This window comes from Leucopleurus acutus, assembly GCF_964270905.1.
Source record: "Leucopleurus acutus genome assembly, chromosome: 18".
Classification (NCBI taxonomy): domain Eukaryota; kingdom Metazoa; phylum Chordata; class Mammalia; order Artiodactyla; family Delphinidae; genus Leucopleurus; species Leucopleurus acutus.
In genome coordinates, this window is record NC_139160.1 from 63099822 (window position 1) to 63117721 (window position 17900).

Genomic DNA, 17900 nt, shown 5'->3' on the forward strand with positions numbered 1-17900 from the left:
TAGGTTGTTTATTTGAGATGTTTCTTGTTTCTTGAGGTAGGTATTGCTGTAAACTTCCCTCTTAGAACTGCTTTTGCTGCATCCCATAGGTTTTGGGTCGTTGTCTTTTCATTGTCTTTTGTTTCTAGGTATTTTTTTGTGTCCTCTTTGATTTCTTCAGTGATCTCTGGTTATTAAGTAGTGTATTGTTTAGCCTCCATGGGTTTGTATTTTTTACAAATTTTTTCCCTGTAATTAATATCTAGTCTTATAGCATTGTGGTCGGAAAAGAGACGTGATATGATTTCAGTTTTCTTAAATTTACCAAGGCTTGATTTGTGACACAAGATATGATCTATACTGGAGAACATTCCATCAGCACTTGAGAAGAAAGTGTATTCTGTTGTTTTTGGATGGAATGTCCTATAAATATCAATTAAGTCCATCTTGTTTAATGTATCATTTAAAGCTTGTGTTTCCTTATTTATTTTCATTTTGGATGATCTGTCCATTGGTGAAAGTGGGGTGTTAAAGTCCCCTCCTATAATTGTGTTACTGTCGATTTCCCCTTTTATGGGTGTTAGCATTTACCATATGTATTGAGGTGCTCCTATGCTGGGTGCATAAATATTTACAATTGTTATATCTTCTTCTTGGATCGATCCCTTGAGCATTATGTACTATCCTTCTTTGTCTCTTGTAATAGTCTTTATTTTAAAGTCTATTTTGTCTGATATGAGAATTGCTACTCCAGCTTTCTTTTGATTTTCATTTGCATGAAATATCTTTTTCCATTCCTTCACTTTCAGTCTGTGTGTGTCCCTAGGTCTGAAGTGCGTCTCTTGTAGACAGCATATATACGGGTCTTGGTTTCGTATCCATTCAGCCAGTCTATGTCTTCTGTTTGGAGCATTTAATCTATTTACATTGAAGGTAGTTATCGATATGTATGTTCCTATTCCCATTTTCTTAATTGTTTTGGGTTTGTTATTGTGGTCTTTTCCTTCTCGTGTTTCCTTCCTAGAGAAGATCCTTTATCATCTGTTGTAAAGCTGGTTTGGTGGTGCTGAATTCTCTTAGCTTTTGCTTAGCTGTAAAGGTTTTTAATTTCTCCATCAAATCTGAATGAGATCCTTGCTGGGTAGAGTAACCTTGGTTGTAGGTTTTTCCCTTTCATCTCTTTAAATATGTCCTGCCACTCCCTTCTGGCTTGCAGAGTTTCTGCTGAAAGATCAGCTGTTAACCTTATGGGGATTCCTTTGTATGTTATTTGTTGTTTTTCCCTTGCTGCTTTTAATATTTTTTCTTTGTATTTAATTTTTGATAGTTTGATTAATATGTGTCTTGATGTGTTTCTCCTTGGATTTATCCTGTATGGGACTCTCTGTGCTTACTGGACTTGCTTGACCCGTATTAGGGAAGTTGTCAACTGTAATCTCTTCAAATATTTTCTCAGTCCCTTTCTTTTTCTCTTCTTCTTCTGGGACCCCTGTAGTTCAAATGCTGGTAATTTTAGTGTTGTTCCAGAGGTCTCTAAGACTGTCTTCAATTCTTTTAATTCTATTTTCTTTATTCTGCTCTGCAGTAGTTATTTCCACTATTTTATCTTCCAGGTCACTTATCTGTTCTTCTGCCTCAGTTATTTTGCTATGGATTCCTTCTAGAGAATTTTTATTTTCATTTATTCTGTTGTTCATCATTGTTTGTTTGCTCTTTAGTTCTTCTAGGTCCTTGTTAGATGTTTCTTGTATTTTCTCCATTCTATTTCCAAGATGTTGGATATCTTTACTATCATTATTCTGAATTCTTTTTCAAGTAGATGCCTGTTTTCTCTTCATTTGTTTGGTCTGGTGGGTTTTTACCTTGATCCTTCATGTGCTGTGTGTTTCTCTGTCTTCTTATTTTGCTTAACTTATTGTGTTTGCGGTCTCCCTTTCACAGGCTACAGGTTCATACTTCCCGTTGTTGTTGGTTGTTTTTGCCCCCAGTGGCTAAGATTGGTTCAGTCGATTGTGTAGTCTTCCTGGTGGAGGGGACTAGTGCCCGTTTTCTGGTGGATGAGGCTGGAGCTTGTCTTTGTGGTGGGCAGGACCGTGTCCGGTGGTGTGTTTTGGGGTATCTGTGACCTTATTATGATTTTAGGCAGCCTCTCTGCTAATGGGTGGGGTTGTGTTCCTGTCTTGCTAGTTGTTTGCCATGGGGTTTCCAGCACTGTAGCTTGCTGGTTGTTGAGTGGAGCTGGGTTTTAGCATTGAGATGGAGATCTCTCAGAGAGCTTTCACCTTGATACTATGTGGAGGGGGGAGGTTTCTGGTAGACCAGTGTCCTGAACTCCGATCTCCCACCTCAGAGGCACAGGCCTGACACCTGGCCAGAGCACAAAGACCCTGTCAGCCACATGGCTCAGCAGAAAAGGGAGAAATAAATAAATAAATAAATAAATAAATAAAATAAAAAATAAAGTTATCAAAATATTTTTTTAATTATTAAAAATAAAAAAGTAATTAAACAAAAGAAAAAAGAGAGAAAGAAAGAAGAGAGCAACCAAACCAAAAAACATATCCACCAATGAAAACAAGGGCTATAAACTATATTTAAAAAAAAAACAAAAAACGGACAGACAGAACCCTAGGACAAATGGTAAAAGCAAAGCTATACAGACAAAATCACACAAAATCCCCTGCCTCAATTTTGGGATGATTTGTTGTCTACTCAGGTATTCCACAGATGCAGGTACATCAAGTTGATTGTGGGGATTTAATCCGCTGCTCCTGATGCTGCTGGAAGAGATTTCCCTTTCTCTTCTTTGTTCGCACAGCTCCTGGGGTTCACCTTTGGGTTTGGACCCGCCTCTGCGTGTAGGTCGCCTGAGGGTGTCTGTTCTTCGCTCAGACAGGACGGGGTTAAAGGAGCCGCTGATTCGGGGGCTCTGGCTCACTCAGGCCGGGGGGAGGGAGGGGCGCGGAGTGCGGGGCGGGCTTGAGGTGGCAGAGGCTGGTGGGACGTCGCACCAGCCTGAGGCGCGCTGTGCGTTCTCCCGGGGAAGTTGTCCCTGGATCCCGGGACCCTGGCAGTGGCGGGCTGCACAGGCTCCCAGGAGGGGAGGTGTGGACAGTGACCTGTGCTCGCACACAGGCTTCTTGGTGGCGGCAGCAGCAGCCTTAGCGTCTCATGCCCGTCTCTGGGGTCCGCGCTGTTAGCCCGGCTCTGGGGCTCCTTTAAGCTGCGCTCTGAATCCCGTCTCCTCGCGCACCAGGAAACAAAGAGGGAAAAAAAAGTCTCTTGCCTCTTCGGCAGCTCCAGACTTTGCCCCGGACTCCCTCCCCGCTAGCCGTGGCGCACTAACCCCCTGCAGGCTGTGTTCACGGCGCCAACCCCAGTCCTCTCCCTGCTCTCCGACCAAAGCCCGAGCCTGAGCTCCCAGCCCCGCCCGCCCCGGCGGGGGAGCAGACAAGCCTCTCGGGCTGGTGAGTGCCGGTCAGCACCCATCCTCTGTGCGGGAATCTCTCCGCTTTGCCCTCCGCACCCCTGTGGCTGCGCTCTCCTCCGCGGCTCCGAAGCTTCCCCCCCTCCGCCACCCACAGCCTCCGCCCGCGAAGGGGCTTCTAGTGTGTGGAAAGCTTTTCTTCCTTCACGGCTCCCTCCCACTGGTGCGGGTCCCGTCCCTATTCTTTTGTCTATGTTTTTTCTTTTTTCTTTTGCCCTATCCAGGTACGTGGGGGAGTTTCTTGTCTTTTGGGAGGTCTGAGGTCTTCTGCCAGCGTTCAGTAGGTGTTCTGTAGGGGTTGTGCCACATGTAGATGTATTTCTGGTGTATTTGTGGGGAGGAAGGTGATCTCCACGTCTTACTCCTCCGCCGTCTTGAAGGTCTCCTAGATTGTTATATTGAATGTTTTAAAGTAGCCCTTTTGTTGTTACCCTGGAGACTGCCATCATAGGCCAGGTTTAGATGAAAACTCATGATGCAGGTCAGGACCATTTTGTACTTTTGCTGTACAAGCTCATCTGTGCATATGACCTCTGTGCATGACCTCCATCAGTAATTTATACCAGATTGCTTCAACACACAGCACATTACAACTGGGTTTGTAGTTTTCGGCTCTATTTTTTTCTTAATGTTTTGCTTAGGAAAAGTTATATTTTGTGGAGAAAAAGTTGTCTTATTCTTTTCCTCTCTTACATAATCCCCATTCTTTCTGGAATTTTCTTTTTTTTAATACTAATAAAAGAGACTCGGTTTCTTGAACACTAAGTTTCTGTTGTTGTTAGTTTTGCCATAGTTTATTTGTAGTGTCACACTAGTAAGACTTGTTAAGGAATACTAAAGTTACCAAAAAAATCCCTGAAGTATGGACGTATCTGTAGAAATACAAAGAAATAGCAAAAAAAAAAAAGCATTAAAATATAAAAGTAATATTAACCACCACAAAAACCCTGTTCCCAAGTGCTATTGATGATTATACTGCTGTTCAGTTTAACTGCCCTAGGACTTTAATGTTCATAGTGTACATTGGTATGTGTGTTTTACTATTCAAAATGTACTTAAAGTTGGAATCTGGAAAAAGCAAACTCTGCTGATGTCATTATGCTTAGTGTTTTATTCTGTGAGTCAGCTCCTTTCAGATTTTGGTGAGGTTACTTTGTTTGGTTTTCCCTCTCTATATCTCTATTAACATCTGAAACTCAGGAGAAATTACCTTTCAATTGGTAATTGTACCTCGGCCCTGCCATGTGCTGACACTCCTTCATAGCCCTGCATTGTTCAGAGAAAGATTTGCCAAATCAAGTTGCCCTTGCAAAAGCACAGCTCCAGCCACCATCTGTTCAAGGCAACGGTTTGGAACAATAGAAGATCTCCAAAAATTTTGTCTCCATACAGTTTACTTAAAATTAGTTGCTTCTTGAAAACATGTACACCTTCTCTCTGTCAGCCATTTATATGCATATATATATATATTTTTTTTCATAATGACTGTGCTTAGCCATCCCCATATTTTAAAAAAGCGTATGTATAAGTCACACTGATGTTTGGCCTAGAATGAATCTAGATGTGTGAGGCCCCAATACAGGCACTCCAAAAATACTTATAGTGGTAATTTCCTGCCTGATTTCCTACAAGGAAAATGACGGCACTTTGAAAATCAGAGAGCTATATTCTCACTTAAACTTTTGTGAACTTTCTATATTATTCCATGCTCAAATATGGGTTTAATAATAAGGAAACAAAGTAAATGCTTTGTTATTCTGGACCAGAAATTAAACAGTGGTCTCATGTGATCTCTCCAATTCTCTAAATACTTATTTGTCTGTTTTAAAGTTCATTTTGCTATTTAGTTATGCTAATAACTAATTTGCAATAAAAAGCAAAAGAAAACATTAGACACAGTCAACATTTTTTTGCATAACATAACCCAGTTTTTATATATAAAATGCACATGATAATGTAATCACATTATAGATATCAAGAAACGGACAGGTAGATACAAAAGAGTTCATATAACTCACTCTTCTGTAATCTGCTTTTGTCACTCAACAACATATCATTAACCTCTTTGTATTTTCATAAATCAAAATCTAGTTTGAATGATAGCTCTTAAAAATCTATACTGTATAGTGTTCCGCTAAAGAAATGCCTCTTCATAAGCTACTCAACCTTTTCCCTATTAATTGGATAGTAAAGCTGTTTTCTGTTTGCTGTTATCCTAAACATCACTCTGATAATGATCCCTGTACAAACATGCTTGCATGCATCCATAATCATTTCTTTAGGAAAAATTCCTAAATGTAAATTTGTAACTATAAAATGTGAAAAATATATACTATATTAAAGGTTTTTAATGCCTGTCGTTGTACTGCTCCTCAGTTTGAGAAATACGCAAACTTTTGGCAATGCTGGCTATGCCAATTTTTTGAGTTTTGGCAGTCTGTCAGAAAGAAGTGTCTTGATTTGATTTGCTTCTTTAAAAAAATTACTAATGATGTAGAAATATCTTAATCTATTCATTGCTCTTTTGGTTGCATTAGAAAATTCGAGTCAACATATCGAGTAAAGGATCATCTAGAGTTTGCCTACAACATAAATTACTCGGTCTTTCTCTGGCCCCCATTAAATCAGCTCTTTCTCATACTCTATTTGTGCCATGATTAGCTGAACATGTGTACAAGTGTTAATTTATATATATTCTGAGTCTTTATTAAAAATAGTCTTACCGAGATCGATCTAAGATGGCGACTGTGGAACCGGAAACCACCCCTACTCCTAATCCCCCACCTACAGAAGAAGAGAAAACAGAATCTAATCAGGAGGTTGCTAACCCAGAGCACTATATTAAACATCCTTTACAGAACAGATGGGCACTCTGGTTTTTTAAAAATGATAAAAGCAAAACTTGGCAAGCAAACCTTCGGCTGATCTCTAAGTTTGATACTGTTGAAGACTTTTGGGCTCTGTACAACCATATCCAGTTGTCTAGTAATTTAATGCCTGGCTGTGACTACTCACTTTTTAAGGATGGTATTGAGCCTATGTGGGAAGATGAGAAAAACAAACGAGGAGGACGATGGCTCATTACATTGAACAAACAGCAGAGACGAAGTGACCTCGATCGCTTTTGGCTAGAGACACTGCTGTGCCTTATTGGAGAGTCTTTTGATGACTACAGTGATGATGTATGTGGAGCTGTGGTTAATGTTAGAGCTAAAGGTGATAAAATAGCAATATAGACTACTGAATGTGAAAACAGAGAAGCAGTTACACATATAGGGAGGGTATACAAGGAAAGGTTAGGACTTCCTCCAAAGATAGTGATTGGTTATCAGTCCCATGCAGACACAGCTACTAAGAGCGGCTCCACCACTAAAAATAGGTTTGTTGTTTAAGAAGACACCTTCTGAGTATTCTCATAGGAGACTGCGTCAAGCAATCGAGATTTGGGAGCTGAACCAAAGCCTCTTCAAAAGCAGAGTGGACTGCATTTAAATTTGATTTCCATCTAAATGTTGCTAAGATATAAGAGAAGTCTCATTCGCCTTTGTCTTGTACTTCTGTGTTCATATATTTTTTTTTCTTAATTTTGGCTAGAGTGTCCACTATCCCAATCAAAGAATTACAGTACACATCGTCCCCAGAATCCATAAATGTGTTCCTGGCCCACTCTGTAATAGCTTAAAAGAATTAACGATTACAAACACATTTGACCCATCTACAATATTAAAGAAAAGAATTTGCATTTCTATACCTTACAAGAGAACGATTCTGTTTATGTTCCATTGTATGCAGGAGCATATTTTGCTGGTTTGAAAGAGTATGATGCATACAGTTTTCTAACAATTTTCTTTGTTTCTTTTCACAGCATTGTCTGTGCTGTACTCTTGCTGATGGCTGCTAGATTTTAATTTATTTGTTTCCCTACTTGATAACATTAGTGATTCTGATTTCAGTTTTTCATTTGTTTTGCTTTTGTTTTTTGCCTCATGTAACATTGGTGAAGGATCCAGGAATATGACACAAAGGTGGAATAAACATTAATTTTGTGCATTCTTTGGTAATTTTTTTGTTTTTTTGTAACTACAAAGCTTTGCTACAAATTTATGCATTTCATTCAAATCAGTGATCTATGTTTGTGTGATTTCCTAAACATAATTGTGGATTATAAAAAATGTAACATCATAATTACATTCCTAATTAGAATTAGTATGTCTGTTTTTGTATCTTTATGCTGTATTTTAACACTTTGTTATACTTAGGTTATTTTGCTTTGGTTAAAAAATGGCTCAAGTAGAAAAGCGGTCCCATTCATATTAAGACAGTGTACAAAACTGTAAATAAAATGTGTACAGTGAATTGTCTTTTAGACAACTAGATTTGTCCTTCCTTTTATTTCTCCATCTCTATAGAAGGAATTTGTACTTCTTATTGCAAGGCAGTCTCTATGGTGTCTTCTCTTGTAGTGTCTTCCACGTGAATAGCGTAAGTTTGGAGCATCAGTTTGATGATCAGTTTATTTTAATTTTTAATAAATTGAATAGGTAGCATCATAAAAAAAAAAAATATTCTTACCAAAATATTCTCACTAATATTCTTACTAAATATTCTTTACTAAAAATATTCACTTTATTTTGAAGTACTTCAGCACTCTAGGAATTCTTGTTTATTCATCACACATATCACCTTTCCTTTTCAGCTTGATGTATCGTACAAATTTGGTAAACATTTATTACATTCGATAGAAAGTTGATCAGAACAACTCAAGGGCTGAGCTCTCTTTCTAGAACCTCTTCTAGGTCAACAAGGCTATTTTCAGCCCTTTTGCAGTCAAGTTGTCCAATGAGTTTTGAAGCAACCTAATGTTACTGTTATTCAGCTGATATTTCCCTTACTTGCCCACAAGGATCTCATGATACACATTGTCAAATGCCATGAAGACATCAATGTCTGGTAGAAAAGGATTAAAAAAAAAAATCCAAAGACCTGGACTTTCTTTCCTTGCTTCCACCCTTTACTGACTGGTTAATTTCCTTATTGAGATTCTGCTGTCATCTCTAAAACAGAGGGCTTCCCTTAATTTATTTTTTCTACCTTTTTCAATTTTAGCAGCAGAGCTCAATTTTCTTTCCCCAAATCCAGGATACAACTCTTCCACAGATGCAGCTTTCAATAAACTTTACCTAAGTCCTCTTACTTTTTCTTCAATCCAGGACACCTGTCCATGTGCAGCTCACGTAAATATCAGACGTTTTAGACAGGAAGACAGACTCAAGGGTGGCACTTATGGGGTGCCTTCGACAGGAAGACAAGTACCCCCCACACACTTTCTGGTTTACTGTGACGACACCACCCCTCAATAATTAATTGAATTAATATTTTATGGCTTCTTCTGGACAACTGAGTGTTTGCTGCCTATGTTTACCTTTAGATTTCTGGATTTGGGGTATCCTTGAGACATCTACTAAGCTGTCATATTCCTTAGGCCTCATCTTTGGTCATAACTCTTCAGCTTGCTGCATGGCCCCCAGCCAGAAGCCAAATAGGAAAATCAATCTCACATCTTTAAAAATTAAATGAAAATGGTTTTGTATGACTTGCAACTCTTGGCAAAAGTGGAAGTTATCATTAACAGGACACAGCATTCTTTCTATGAATATTCTAATCTGTAGTTAGTCCAAGCTCTGAAAGCATTCCAAAAGAGCAGTTTCATGCTTGGTTTAATAGTGACTTCATCATGGGATTAAGGTGTATGAGGCCTCCCAAGATGACTAATGCAGACATTAACTTCCTTATTACTTTGTAAGTTCTTTATAGTTAAAGCTCATATATCTCATTTATACTCATCAAACTATTTTCCACCCATCTACTATATCATACCAAAATTTTAAATGCCTATATAATAAAAATAAATCTATCCTATGTATTTATAGATAGTTATGTGAAATAATTTTGATCAAGGTTGTACTAACACTGTTCCATGCCTTATTTAATATTTATCCATAACACCGAGTTTACTTGGCCATTGACTCTTATCAGAGGAGGTTGGAGGTAGTGGTTTTGCCCGCACATGAACTCCTTGACTGATAAATTTGTAGCTTCCATTCATCTTCACAAACAGTCTCATAAGTTGAGAAAAGAAAATGCTATCAAAGATCACCAGTTTATATTAATGCAATCATATTTGGGACTACACATAAAAATTCAAATCGAGCCCATTTTTTAATGACTAGTATATAAAGTGATGTGTTATCTTGGTCTTCCATTTGAACTCCCAGTTTTTGATTTATGATAATCTTATTCTGAAATATCTACTTTTCAACCATCCTCTGGGCAATATTTTAAAGTCACTGAATGCATATAGAGTAACTTATAACCTTCATAATGTTGAGAGAAAGCACTTCCTCTTTTAAGACGTACTCTAACACACCAACCTCTCACAGCAAAAAAAAAAAAAAAATATATATATATATATATATATATATATATATATATAAAATATTAGTAATGTTCACACAAGAGTTTTTACCATGAACGCTGCATGAGTTTGAGGCTGTGCTGTGCAGTCATCTGTCAGGCTTTATGAGGTAAATAGGTTACAGAAATAGAAGCACATTACAAACATAATGTTTCTTCTAGGAGTCACTTCATTCTGGCTATCAGTGTGGTTAGACTCTAAAGAATTCTTTAAATTAAATGGAAGTCTTGCTTGGGAACTGATTCAAGTAAAAAGAGTAGCAATAGAAAATGCATTTTAATTTTTAATATTTTTCTTCCTTTAGTATTTCACACCCCCGATCCCCCCATCAACCTATTTGATGGCGAGTTCATTTATATAAACCATGACGTTTTCCAGAGTTGTTTAAATAATGCTACATCTTGTTTTGTTCTATGAAGCCAATTAGCTACTCTGAACTCCACATGCTACCTTAAAGACAATATTATGGAAAAGTAACTGGCTTTTACTATTCTGGAAAAAGCGATTCCCTATCACAGCATAAACACCCACAGGTGTGATCTGATGAATGGATTCAAGTTTGATATTTGAACTTTATAAAATGCTCTAAGACAGCTTTCAGGGGGAGAAAATATTTCCCACCAAAGTTATAAAATACATTTTTTTCCCGGACAGACATGGATAAATATTGTAGAGTAGGAAAAAATGTTTAATCCATACAGACTTTTTTCCCACCTTTAAATTAATGGTTCCGTATTGGAGTAATCCCCACACAAGCTGAGTTTTAAAGAAAACACAAGAAGTCACATTTTTTGACCTTTGAAATTTTTTTTAGACTTCGATCATTTCTTGCTTGTTTACAAAATCAAATGGCTAGTATGAACTTCAACAAGCCAAAAGGGAAAATAGAGTCTCCCAAAACTTCGAAAACAATTTTTCCCCAGAAATGGATAAAAATTGTATAGCAGGAAAAAATGTAGTTTAATATGTAAATGTTATTGCCCAGTATCAGAATAATGTTACCTAGAGACACAGTCACCATTTGAGTTTTAAATGAGACTCTGAAATGAATGTTGGGAATTCCAACAGAAACATACAAAAAAAAAGATATAAAAATATCTCTAGATGTCTATATGTAAGTCTAACATTTATCTAAAGCTCATAACCAATTATTGAGGCTGGGTAGAATATAAGACTCGCTGTTCTTGCTTACAAAATTTCCCTACTGTTAATGATTATTTTCCTTCAAGTATTAACTGTACTTCTTTTTAGCAAAATCATGTTTTCCCATTTAAGGAGCACACAAACATTTAAAATATAATGACAGCCTATCCCAATTAATGAATTAAAAATGCACCTCTTCAGATTCATCATAGAATTTTACGTTCATTTTCCTCTTAAATGTTGAAAGCATATATCCATGTGTTCCGGATTTATGATGTACTTTATTAAATGGTGCAGCATCTGCAGTGAGTCCTTCAGGGTGGAAAATATTCAGCTATGAGACACTCCCCTCATTCATTAAAACCATCCACCAGGATGGAGACTCAGCTGCCAGATGACTGACTGCCTTTAGGGGGTACATATGTGATTTCCTCAGAAAATGCTAAATAGTGTACCTTGTCAAAAAGTCCCTCATTCCCCTTTTAATGTGTTTATTCCTTCACATATTTCATTATATTTTTCCCTTTGCCTACATCCATCCTTGCTTTACTTCCACTCATATAATCTAAAACTGTAGTATACTTTTCACGAAAATATAAGGAATACAACAAGCATAAACAGCAAAAGGATGGCTGAGGAGGTTTTCTATTATCCAAGGAAAAGTCTTTGTTAATTTACTGTAATTAAAAAAAAAAAAAGTACAACCAAGCATTTCAGACTGTCTTGGCCTCTAAAAGTCAAGCAATTAAATGAGCATTTGGAGATTAGTAACTGTCTTATTGCATTATATGGTTCTATTTCTTAATAATGACCTGAATTTGAGTTCAGAATGCCCATTTATTCATTTAACCTTCGTTATACGTATCGATCATTGTATTGACACCATAATGACGTTGACATAATGTAGAAGACAGCACAGTCCCTGCCCTTATGGGCTTATGGTGGGAAAAACAGACATTAAGCAAATAATTATAAATATAATCATGTTACAAAAAGGAAAATGGCATGTGTTAGGAAAGCATATGAAAATCAAGAGTCCACACTTGCCTTGGTGATCTTTCCTTGACGCCTACGTGGATGAAAGTGGGTGTGAAGCCTAGTTTGGTCTAAAGCGTGAGATGGAGTCTAGTCCTGTACTTAAACAAATGAATCAGCAGACTAACCAGTTTGACTTAAGAGGTGTGCAAACCAGCAAGATATCCAGATCAACTTCCAAACCTCATGAATGCTTTTTCCAAATCTCCCGACTGTCTTTGTCTCTGTTGTGAAGGCAGTAAAATCTGTTGTTTAAATGTTATCTGAGAGATATTTTCCTCAGCTAAAAATCAATGGAATTGAATAGATTGTGGAAAAAAATGTGGCCAACTTTTATGTAAGAGAGACTGGGATTACGCAGGACAGCAGTGAGTGTGTGTGTGTGAGTGTGTGTGTGAGTGTATTTTGTTGTTGTCATTTTATCTCTAATACCTATCTTCTGCTTTGTCATCACCTTTGTTTGTCAGGTGCAAAAATGTATGTAACCATAGTCTTCCATTAGCTCCTTTTTTGGGGGGAAGTATAGTTTGAGGATCCTGCTGCCTAGTCTGTAGTAAGAAGCATGCAGGTTTGGGGGAAGTTCCTGCTGTATAACAATTTGTCTGTTACACCATCTCATCAGTTTAGATCAAGTTTCCATTGCAGTGGTCTAGGGGAGTTTGTGGCAACAGATTCTGAAGGCATCAGCTTCCAGATCCTTTGAGACTTCAAGCATTGCTGTTGTATTCATTATACTGTATGGAATAAGTCTCTTGTGCCATGTTTCTTTACCCCTTTGGGAAATATGTGCTCCCCTCAACCTCCCTGATATAATTTATATGCTTTGATGACTTCTGGGCAGCCAGTCAAATTCATTCCTTCACTGTCAGTCAATCAGCCATTTAATCATTCTTTCTTCCATTTACCCATAATTTTGAACACTAAATATTCATTGTGTTTAATGCTGTGCAAAAAAAATACTTCATAGGATCCCTAACATAGAGCTTTCCAACTTGTAGGGCAAGCTCCTAGACATGTTCGACAAGAAAGTTAAGTAACGAGTATGTACTGATTATATAGGGCAGTACAAGAATGACTCAGATTTAGTGGTCAAGGTCACTGTGACTTGGAGTGATCAGAAGCAAAAGTTAAACTTGAGTGAAACAATCTGATTCTTGAAGGATGGGTGAAAGTTACATGGAGAAGAAAGAGAGGGAATTCCATGGAGGGAGAAAAATTTGCAGGAAATCTTGAGTTGGGCATATCCAGGGAGCAGAAATATAAACAAATATGGTATGTATTACCTGGCATATGTTAGATGCTTAATGAAAGAATGAATAAATGCATGCACGTAAACAGGAACTGGAAGAAAGTTTAGAAGGGGGGATGGTTGGCAGTAAAATTTTAACTGAGAAGACTTCATAAACAACATGATTGATGGAGAGCTATAAGATAATAAAAAGGCCTGAAGAGGTCATTTCACATACAATCCAAAACAACCAGTTTTCATCTGCCATCAGTTTAATTTGTGTCTGTCAAGGTCTTGGAGGAAACGGAAATTCAAATTATTTATCTAGTGAATATAAATATTAGGACAACATGTGTTAATTAAGGAATGTTTATCAAGCAACAGCGCTTCAAAAATATGTTTCTGATTATATGGAAGTTACAGATTAATCAAGTAGTTTGGAAAATAATAAATTAGATAATTTCACAGGTTAAGTAGTATTGTCAGCCCCTCACAGTTGCACTAATGCATCAGTTTTACTTCTGAAAATAATTTGTGTAGTCATACAGATTTCTTCACCTTCAACCTTCAACTATGAATCTGAGATTGCTGATGAAATTTGTGTCCTAAGGCTCCCTTCATTTTCCTGAACTATCTGTATGATTTAAGTGCTTGCTTATTTTTTTAAAGTGATTTAAGCATCTTTAGCACTCAATTAAAAATCATTATTAACTCTCAGACCTAAAAAAAATTCATGGCATCATGAATCATAATTAAGGCTTCTAGTTTGGGGCACATAAAAAGGCAAACATTCAGTTGGCCTCTTTCATATCTATTTTAGATGCTCTAGTGATTCATTTTTCATCTTTCTCACAATTTGACTCAAATTTCTGGGCTCTTTTTCTTTCTATTGTTGATTCTCTAGGGATGTGAAATGTTTTAGTGATAAAACAAAAATGACTTGGAAACACATGAAAACGTGGACTGTATTTTTGAATGAAAACATGCTGTACCCCCTGCTACCACTTTACAGCTCTTCTGTAAAGAAATGACCAGATGTTTAAAAATAGAAAGTTGGCAAATCTTTTACTCTTCCCTAACCTTTACATTTTTCTGCTGCTATTTGATCTGAGTCAGAGCGCTGTGATCATAACTTATGTATTCAGCAGTATTATGCTGATTTTCCTCACAAAGCTTTTGTTTACAGAAAGCTTCTGTATGGTTTTTGGTAAAACTTGGATACTGTATAAAAAGGAACACAAAAGAGGTATCAGCATGCAAAAATATTAAGGGCAAATAAAGATGGTGTGGGAAAAAGAAGAATATGTTTTTAAATTCACTGTAAGCTGGATTGTAATGAGCAAAGTATCAGAGAGGAATCCCTGCTGGGGAATTGTGAACATTATTTTAAGAGGAAGAAATCCCATATGATACAACTGGTTTTTTGTTAGGTTGGACCCTGTTCTTGGTCATAGGTAATGCAAAAAGCTCGTCCTGGTCTTTTTTTCCAAAACTCCTATCCCAAATATTCATTTGACCAAAGGAAAAGAAAGATGTCTTTCTTGAGATAAAGGTCTAAGCGGATTTGTTTTATTTTTGTAATTTTTAAAATTGATCAAAAAGACTTAGTGCCACTGAACTGTACAGTTAAATATGGTTAAAATAGTATGTTTTATATTATGTGACTTCTACCACAATTTAAAAAAAAATGAAAAAAAAAAAAAAAAAGGCTGGCCAACAGTGTCTTAGACTTTCTGGCTAAGGATCCCAACATTGATTTCTCTACTTAGAAGTCCATCCTCCAAATCACCTGAAATATGTACTCTATCACCGGAAAACTAGTGCTAGCATCATTTGTTTCAAAATATGGTGAGCAAAATAAAACAAACAAACAAAAAAACCACATATGTCTAACTATTTCTTCCTCTGGGCGTAAGTATTATACTTCTTATGGCCACAACTCACTACTTTTTCCCTGAAGTGAAATTTTCTTTTTCTCAAAATTCAAAAGATCATTTTAACTTTAGGGGTGGAAATTAGAGGAGAAACCCTGAGAATAAGCTTTTTAAATATATATATCTTTCAGTCATTTTTCACACTTCTTTTGTTCTCAGGCCAATTGCTTAAAATTTTTAAATTATCTGGGTAAAAATTTGGTAGAGTAGAAGACCTCTTACTATTTAAGAACAAGATATAACCCTTTGATTTGTCCTTTTCAATGGCCCAGATAACTGTCCTTTTCCTTCTCTTCCTACACTAACCCCATAGTTTTGACCCATATTGTTTGGCATATCAACTGTTGTCTTTACCTGCTTTTCATTACAAGTAATTTTTCTCCTTTAGCTTTTCTAAACCATTCCTGCATCCTATCCTCAGGCTGCTCTGGAACTTCCAAAGGTATCCATTCAATTGCTTGCAGCAATGCCAACTGCAAATTCCAGTTTACTCTTGTTAACGCTCCAGCATTCTGAAATGTGGTTGTCTTCCATGTCTCCTTCCATGTCTTTGCTTGGGCTGTTTATTTTTTATTTATTTATTTTTTGCGGTACGCGGGCCTCTCACTGTTGTGGCCTCTCCCGTTGCGGAGCACAGACTCTGGACGCGCAGGCTCAGCGGCCATGGCTCACGGGCCCAGCCTCTCTGCGGCATGTGGGATCTTCCCGGACCGGGGCATGAACCTGTGTCCCCTGCATCGGCAGGCGGACTCTCAACCACTGCACCCCCAGGGAAGCCCGGGCTGTTTATTGTAACATGAACTTTAGGAGCCAGAATTTTCTGTGTTTGAATTTCTATTCCTCTATTTGGAAAATGACTTCTCTGAGCCTCTGCTGCCTATCTGTAAAAATTGGAGAAAATATTAATACAAACCTTAATAATTTGTGGTGGGGATTCATTGAGATAATGCGTATATAGTCCTTAGATTAGTGCTTGGGACATAATGAGTTTTCCACCAGTAGTAGCTGCTGCATGCCTTCCAGTCTACCTGCCACCACCAATCACTTTTAGAAATCCTACTCATCGTCCAAACCAAGTTTATTTCCCACATTCTCCATGAGCCTTTATGTGATCAGTTATTAGAACCACTCGTATGGCTTGTCCATTTTCTTTTCCTGTGTGTAGTGTCATCCCCCCAAGTAAATCACAAGGAAGAACACATCCTGTCTTTTAACACTATGTTTTGCACATTTTGTGTTGATTAATAGTTAAAAGTGATACTTGTCATAACAGTTTATCAGCGTTGTCCAAGCAGAGAATATGGATGGCAGCAGGCTAACCAAACAGCTGTTACAGGATGAGCTTAAGTGCAGTGAACAGAGGAGGTTTATACAAACCACCTCAGAAAATGGACCAGAGCCCTGGAATGCTGGGAAATCACCACGTCTGACAGATTATAGTGGATGCAGTAAGCAGAAAAAGGGGCGGCTCATTTTAAGCAAAGATTTCGAGTAGATTATGAGGTTAAAGAGAACTGCAGATAGAAACAAACCTTGCAAATAGTAACTGCAGCTGCAAAGAAAAAGGGACATCTTCGTGAGAACTTATTGTGGTAAGGAATGCTGGTCATAAAACAGTCTTCAGTCCCATCTATACAGCAAAGAGCTATCGCATTAGTGATGTGATCATCCCCAAAGCTTAGAAGACAATGCACGATGGTAGCCTATTATGATCTGTCAGAAGGAGAGAAAATAACGTTTTATTTCTGGAATGGTCTAGTAAAAATTTTATACTCTTTGGAATGGTAATACATTTTTTTAATTTAAAAAGTTTAATGTCATTATCTTTACTTTTGAATTTGTGCTAATTTTTCTAAGAATTCATATTTTTTTGTCTCTCTAGATAACGAGGGAAAACTTTTGGGGGGTATCTTTCCCTCTTTCCAATTTAGGATGTATAGGAGTGATTATTTATTTAGAAACCACTTGGTTTAGTAGAAACAACCTTTGTGCTGAGATCCACAGGGAACTGGATTCAAATCAAAGTTTTGCCTCTTATTGCATATTCTTGGATAAGTAGTTTAACCTTAATAAACCTCTCCATTAAACCTTATAGGGCTATTTCAATGATTATTCATGCCATATTAAAAAAAAAAATGCCATAAGAGTACCTAACCCATATCAGGTACTTGAGAAAAGTAAATGTTATTATAATCTGAGGTAATAAGAGATTCATTAATTTTCCAGCCAGTCATACTGGTAAAAAGACTAGAACAAATTATAATGAATTCACTGTAATTATTTCAGGAACCACAGTTTTCGAAACAAGGATGTCAGGTTTTAGGGTCAAATGCAGTATTTGTTAAACTCACATCTGATTCTGAGAAATATTTATTTGATTGGGTCAAGTAAGAAGATAGAAGCTAAATTAAGGAATAAGCATGTTTTGGAGTTTGGTTTCACCACACAAAAGTATGGACGGAAGACAAATAGCTGCTTTCTCTCTTCAGCATTAGGCGAGGATAATCCAATGTGAGGGATAAGTTTTTAATGACCTAATGAACGAATCCAGCCAGGAGTTCTGAATTCTGTGTTTTAAGCCAAGACTGACAAATAAGAGTTGAAATAAGCAGGAAGAGA

The 17900-nt window shown here is 37.3% G+C and overlaps 2 protein-coding genes across 3 annotated transcripts in view; both read left to right on the top strand.

Annotated features, from left to right (window-relative positions):
- Window positions 1-17900, top strand: part of GPC6 (glypican 6) — a gene marked incomplete at its 3' end in the record, with an annotated part of 1078508 nt that overhangs the window by 604072 nt on the left and 456536 nt on the right. The window lies entirely within an intron of this gene.
- On the top strand, window positions 6199-7955 carry LOC309974771 (eukaryotic translation initiation factor 4E-like). The gene is given in 2 exon segments (XM_082859523.1): window positions 6199-6699; window positions 6703-7955. Coding segments are annotated over 2 exon segments (651 nt in total). The 5' UTR covers window positions 6199-6204; the 3' UTR covers window positions 6859-7955.